Genomic DNA, 6,000 nt, shown 5'->3' with positions numbered 1-6,000 from the left:
GTTACCTGTAGGTAGTAACTACCCGTCGCGGATTTTACACGCGGATACTCGTAACCCGTGGAGTTTTTTGTCATCCCTACTCTTGAGCGTCCCTCCCCTTCACAGGTGATGATAAATCAACAGTCGACATTATTACTTGAAAGATAAAGAAGAGTTGGACGATCGGTTGACAGAGAAAAGTTGAAGGCAAAGGTGAAGATGACAGGTGGTAATTAGACTCTGCGAATTTTGATTGGCGCAAGGCTCAAAGTTGCACGCATCTTTCCCTCAACGGTAATAATTCAAAATTTTGAAAATCATTAATCGCTCAATTGAACGGTCCAGAGGCCAACTAGACGAGCGGCCAAGGATGATGTTTCTTCAAAAAAGATTGAACAACAGAAGTTTCATCCCATTACAAACCCCTTTGCTTGTCATGACAGACTCGGGCGTGGGGGCCTATGTATCGTATGACCGTTTAACTGGACGGGCAACCGTCAGTCGAATTCCTCCATGAACCTTCCTTGTGACTAAACAACCATGGAGGCGGACCGAATGGTCAATTGTTAAGAAGATTAACTCTAATGTTGAATACACTAGTAAAAAATAGGGTTTTTAAATCGCGTATTATGTCTCGGTTTTTGAAAACCCGAGACATATAAAAACGCGGTGGCATAAATGTAATTTTGGAGACACTATATGTCTCGGTTCTTTTAAACCCGCGTTTGAAAAGAGTATACTGCACCGGTTGGAAATTAACCGAGGCCTATATTTGCCTCGATTGCTGGGTTTGAGGGTTAAAGTTCAAAACTTTATTCACTTTCACTATTCTTCTTCCCGCAAAACCTCTCAGACTCTCGCTCTCATATCTCGCGCTCTCGCTCTCATCTTTGCCTCCCTCCCTCCGATTTCTCCTCTCCACCAAACCCCATCATCAACGCCGCAAGCACCGCCGTTCAACCACGCCGCCGGCCACCACGCGCAAACCCGCAAGCACCGCCGTTCAACCACGCCGCGACCACCATCTTCATCTTCTCACGCCACCCAAATAAGGTTTTTTCTTCCTCCTCGAGCATCGATAGCTTTCTTCTTCCTTCTCCATGCCACCTTTCGCCTCACCGCCATCGGGAGCCACCACCACCTCGTCGTGTGCGACGGCTTCGAGTGCGGCTTCCACCTCGCCTGCGACTGCATCGCCTCTCGAGTGAAGAGCAAGCGGTGGCCGATCCAGATCCAGATCCAGATCCCGTGCCAGTGGTGGAGTCGTTGGCCTAGCATTCACTTGCCGCTTGCCGTCGGGAGCCGCTTCGCGCTCGCCGCTTGCTGTCGGGAGCCGCTTGCCGTTGACGATTTTCAGAAACTGGGAAATGGGGTTTGAGGCTGGGTTTCAAAAGTATGAATCCTTGGTTTCTTTGATTTTTTTTTCCATTTGTTATATGCTCTGTAATGTATCCGAACTATTATTTTCTGATTTTCTGATGTATCTGAACTTTGATGCTTTGTAATGATTTTCGGATTCTATTTTCTGATTTTGTTTCCATTTGTTATATGCTCTGTAATGAACAACATGAATTCTTTTATCCCAGTGGCTTTTGTTATATGCTCTGTAATGTATCTGAACTTTGATCTCTGTAATGAACTTTGATGCTCTATAATGAATCCCAGCAGGTTCAGCAGTATTTTGAATTTTTTTTATTGAATTTTATAAGATACGGTCTCGGTTCAAAGGAGGACCGAGGCAAAAATTGATCTCTTTTTGACTCGGTTCGCAACCGAGGCATTAAACTTATCCTTTTTACCTCGTCTCTATATGCCTCGGTTGCAGAACCGGTGCCTATAAACGAAATTAACCGGTGCCATTTCCGTTTCCTGTACTAGTGATAACTTAAGATAAAGTGTGATTACCACCAATTGGACTGTAATTAGGTCATTGTTAATCAAAGGCTCACTCCAAGATTTATAAATACAGATTTGAGATAAAGAGATAGGTGATTTGCATTTACTACAACATTAAAATTTCAATTGTCAGATATTGAACTAACATTGGCATCAAAACATCTTTTGCAAATACCCTTCAAACAATACTAGCAAACGAATATAATAGATTTGAAACAAAAGATAACATTTCAGTTCTTTAAACTACCACCTGAACATTGGATGTTGAACTCAATCCTAGACCCAAAATACCAATGAGTCTTATAAAAGGATGATTCTAAAATTGTTGTTAAAAAAAATTAGTTATAGTTATTCTATTTTTCAGCTTAAGTAAGAAATGAGTAAAATTCTATCCTATAATTAAATATTGATAACTATTTTGAAAAAAGAAAACTCCACCGACTCAAATTTATAAAATATAATACAAAATAATTTGTTAAAACATAAATATTCAAATTAAAGCTTATAAATAAAATTTATAATACAAGATATAATTTAGTCAAAAATTTGCTATTGACCTTGAAATGTGGAAAACATAGATTAAATGATAGACAATATTAAACCCTATGGAAATCCATTTTATTTCAATTTTTAAAATTTATTCTTTGGTACTTGTACCACTCCCAGCAACTATACCATTTCAGTAACTCTCTTGGTAGTGCTGAAATCCTTAATTAGCCTCTTATCCTAACAATGGAGGATTCATGGCATAGCTTGGTTTCTCAATGGGTAAACATACTCATTATTATATTATAGTTATTGTATTAGGCTACACTTGAAGCCAATTCTTTTCTCACATTATAGTTTTATGAACTAATTTATGAACAGATTAGCATGGTTCATTTCTTACATACATTATTCACATTTTCTTTTTTCATTTGGTAATTATAGGAAATGGATGATTTCTTCAACCAAAGCCACACGATCCATTGCAATGAAGAAGAGTCTCCGAAAAACATGATTGTTTTCTCTCACGAAAGCAATATTCCATCTTCTTCCTCCCTCCAAAGTAACTTGAACTCGAAAACTTCATCATTTTCTGCTGGCCATGTTTTGGGTTTTGATAACCCTAATTCTGAAGCACATCAGAACCACTCTTCCAAAAGCACGAAACAGAGCCAAAACGCGATTCCAAGAGCAAACAGACAACATCACATATTGGCTGAGAGAAAAAGGAGAGAAGAATTGACGAAGAACATCGTAGAACTTTCCGCCATCATTCCTGGGTTAAAAAAGGTGTGTTCTGTTCCCATTTGAGCTATACTAACTCGACAAAATCCCAAAAAGTCTTTGTTTTTTCAAAAATAATTTCGAGGAATAAAATTTAGGAACACGACATAGTTTATAATATTTCTAAAATACATCCATGAAAATTATTGAAAAATGATATTTTAATATACATAATTTTTTTATTTTTACTTAATATTATTTTCTTATAATCATTTTAGTTATATATATATATATATATATATATATGTGTGTGTGTGTTATGTACCATCCCAAAAATACAGTTTAAAACTATATAAAAGAATAATCACATTAAGTAATTCTTACATTAAAAGAGGAGTATATTTATAGCCGAACGATCTTCCTATACATAACAATACATCACAATGTCATCAACATCAATGTGTGCTTACAAATATTCAAATCATTAAACATAATTAACTTCAAATAATGCTTTACAACACAATATAAATTTTCAAAAACCAACCAAAACACACTGGTAATCGATTACAACAAGCTTGTAATCGCTTACCAGGGTGGTTCTTGCACACTTAAAACACTGGTAATCGATTACCAGTAGCATTTTTGCCTACTACACTGAAGTCGTGCAGGAGGTCATGATTTCAACACTGTGTAATCGATTACCACTATCTTGTAATCGATTACAGGACCCAGAAGTCGTTTTTGGGTGCACGACTTCACCACTGGTCAAATGCACAGTGTGAAATCGTGCAAGCGGAACACGACTTCTTCATTTGAAGTCGTTTTGACCCCTCACGACTTCTCCATTTTAACATTTTGAATTGAATTTGTCTATTCTCGTAATATATGATATATTTTTGTCTATTTTGGTAACAAAGCCATAAGTAGCTTTATGAAGTCAGATTTTTACCCTGATGATTTATACTCATTAAAGTCCAGTTTTTCTAGGTCTAAATTAAAAAAAATTAATAACAAAAGAAAAAAAAGTCAGAGTAATATTTATCAAAATGGGCCCTGCTATCATCAAGAAAATAATAAATGATTTTAAACATAAAGTCTAAACCTACCCCACCTAAATATTGGGCATTTGGAAAAACTACACAAAGTAAATGAGGGAATTCTCAAATCATTTTCAACGTGATAGAAAACCTTTGAGGCACTGTATCGAAAAAGTTATAATAATAATATAAAAAAAATATTTACGTGTTTTCTGGTAACACGGTGTTTGTGCAATCATACATAGCCGACAAGAATGTGGTACTGGAAATTTCTACTACGTGACATTTTTTTGAGTGATTCATGAATTTTAACACGTTTTCAGAGAGACAAGGGCAGTGTGGTACTTGAAGCTGTGGATTATGTGAAACGACTTAAAGAACGAGTGAAAGAGCTGGAAAATAAAAAGAGTGAAATTATGAATTCAAGAAGCCTCACCAAGAAACCAACAAGTGTGGAAGAAGAACTTCCAGAAATGAAGATTTCCGTTTCAGACAGGGAAGTGCTTATAGGAATTTTTTGTCACAATCCAAGCAATACTTTAGTCAAAGTGTTGTCGTTGCTCGATAATCTTCATCTTTCTACGAGATGTTCTAGTGTGTTGCCATTTGGAACTTCAACATTTAAGGTCACTATTATTGCTAAGGTACACAACATTTAATTTTTGAAAGCAACACTGTCTTGTCATGTTTGTTTGTTCACACTTTAAGTTCCCGCTGTTCGCGGACCTTATCCCTGTCTTATATAAAACAAGAAGCATTTAAGACATATATCTTCCCAGTTAAATTGACACATTAAGATGGTAACACGTTGAAGACTTCTTACAATATTCTTCTTTTTCTTTATGATAAACTTTAACCAAAAAGAAAATACTTTAATAAGGTTAAAATTTGTTTTTATTATAAATTTTGATATATTTTAATATTTAAATTTAAATATATATTTAACAGTGGTAATTTTTTTTTTGTATTAAATAATGCTTTGGACTTATATTTAAGTTAGAATGTACCGTCTTAAATGATGTGCCTAATTTAAATATCAGTTTAAAAATTTATTTAACATGTTAAAAAATATTTATACAATTATATTAAAAAAGTTATATTTATTTATTTTTAAAATTTGAAGATTAAGGAAAACTGAAATCTAAATTTACGTTTAATTTTAAAGACTAAAAAAGATATTTAATTATAAAAATAAGTATTTACAATAAAAATGGAATTATTTATATTTGTTATTTGTATTGCAGATGAATGACGAATATAGCATGACCATCGATGACCTAATAAAAGAAGTTGGAGGACGCTTATTGAAGTCACACAAGGTGGTAAAGTGAATCAAGAAGTGGTTTTGGTTGTTAGGAATTGGAAGCTTTTGAAGTGCATTGCCAAGTTTGTAGTTTTTTAGATCTTGAAAGTTGATTTCAGAGGACTATTCAAAATTTGTGGAGTGTTTAAGATTGAAAAATGAAAGAATATGAAACTTTAATTAATTTAAATATTTATAATTCTAATAAAGATAATAATATTTTGATAATATTTTTTTTACAACATTTTAACACTATTTATATGTCATTATGTAATCGGTCTATATTGATGTTTATGATTATTATTATTGATTGTTAAATAATTTTGAACCAATTATAGAATAACATATAAAAAATATTAAAATATTATAAAAAAGTATTCTCAAACTATCATTTTCCTTGATTTAGCTACATTGCTGTAAGCTGGTTCCCACACACCGGAAGAACCCTTCACAAAAGTTTGTACAATTTTCATGTCAGAATTAAATACAACATTGATGGCCACGGAAACTTAACGGGAAATTGACTTCACCGTAGATCCCTTTTCTTCTTTCCTTTTTCAACTGTTTATAAAATAT

The 6,000-nt window shown here is 34.1% G+C and overlaps 1 protein-coding gene across 1 annotated transcript; it reads left to right on the top strand.

Annotated features, from left to right (window-relative positions):
- Positions 1-2,552: 2,552 nt before the first annotated feature.
- On the top strand, positions 2,553-5,583 carry LOC124843513 (transcription factor bHLH18-like). Its single transcript, XM_047320272.2, has 4 exons — positions 2,553-2,643; positions 2,806-3,150; positions 4,445-4,765; positions 5,366-5,583. Exons 1-4 carry the CDS (start codon positions 2,608-2,610, stop codon positions 5,450-5,452), a joined length of 789 nt encoding a protein of 262 aa, XP_047176228.2. The 5' UTR covers positions 2,553-2,607; the 3' UTR covers positions 5,453-5,583.
- The last annotated feature ends 417 nt before the right edge of the window (positions 5,584-6,000 follow it).

The sequence above is a fragment of the Vigna umbellata genome, chromosome 4 (assembly GCF_029865625.1).
Source record: "Vigna umbellata cultivar VRB3 chromosome 4, Vumbellata_1.0, whole genome shotgun sequence".
Lineage (NCBI taxonomy): Eukaryota > Viridiplantae > Streptophyta > Magnoliopsida > Fabales > Fabaceae > Vigna > Vigna umbellata.
This window is presented reverse-complemented; position numbering and strand designations above follow the sequence as displayed.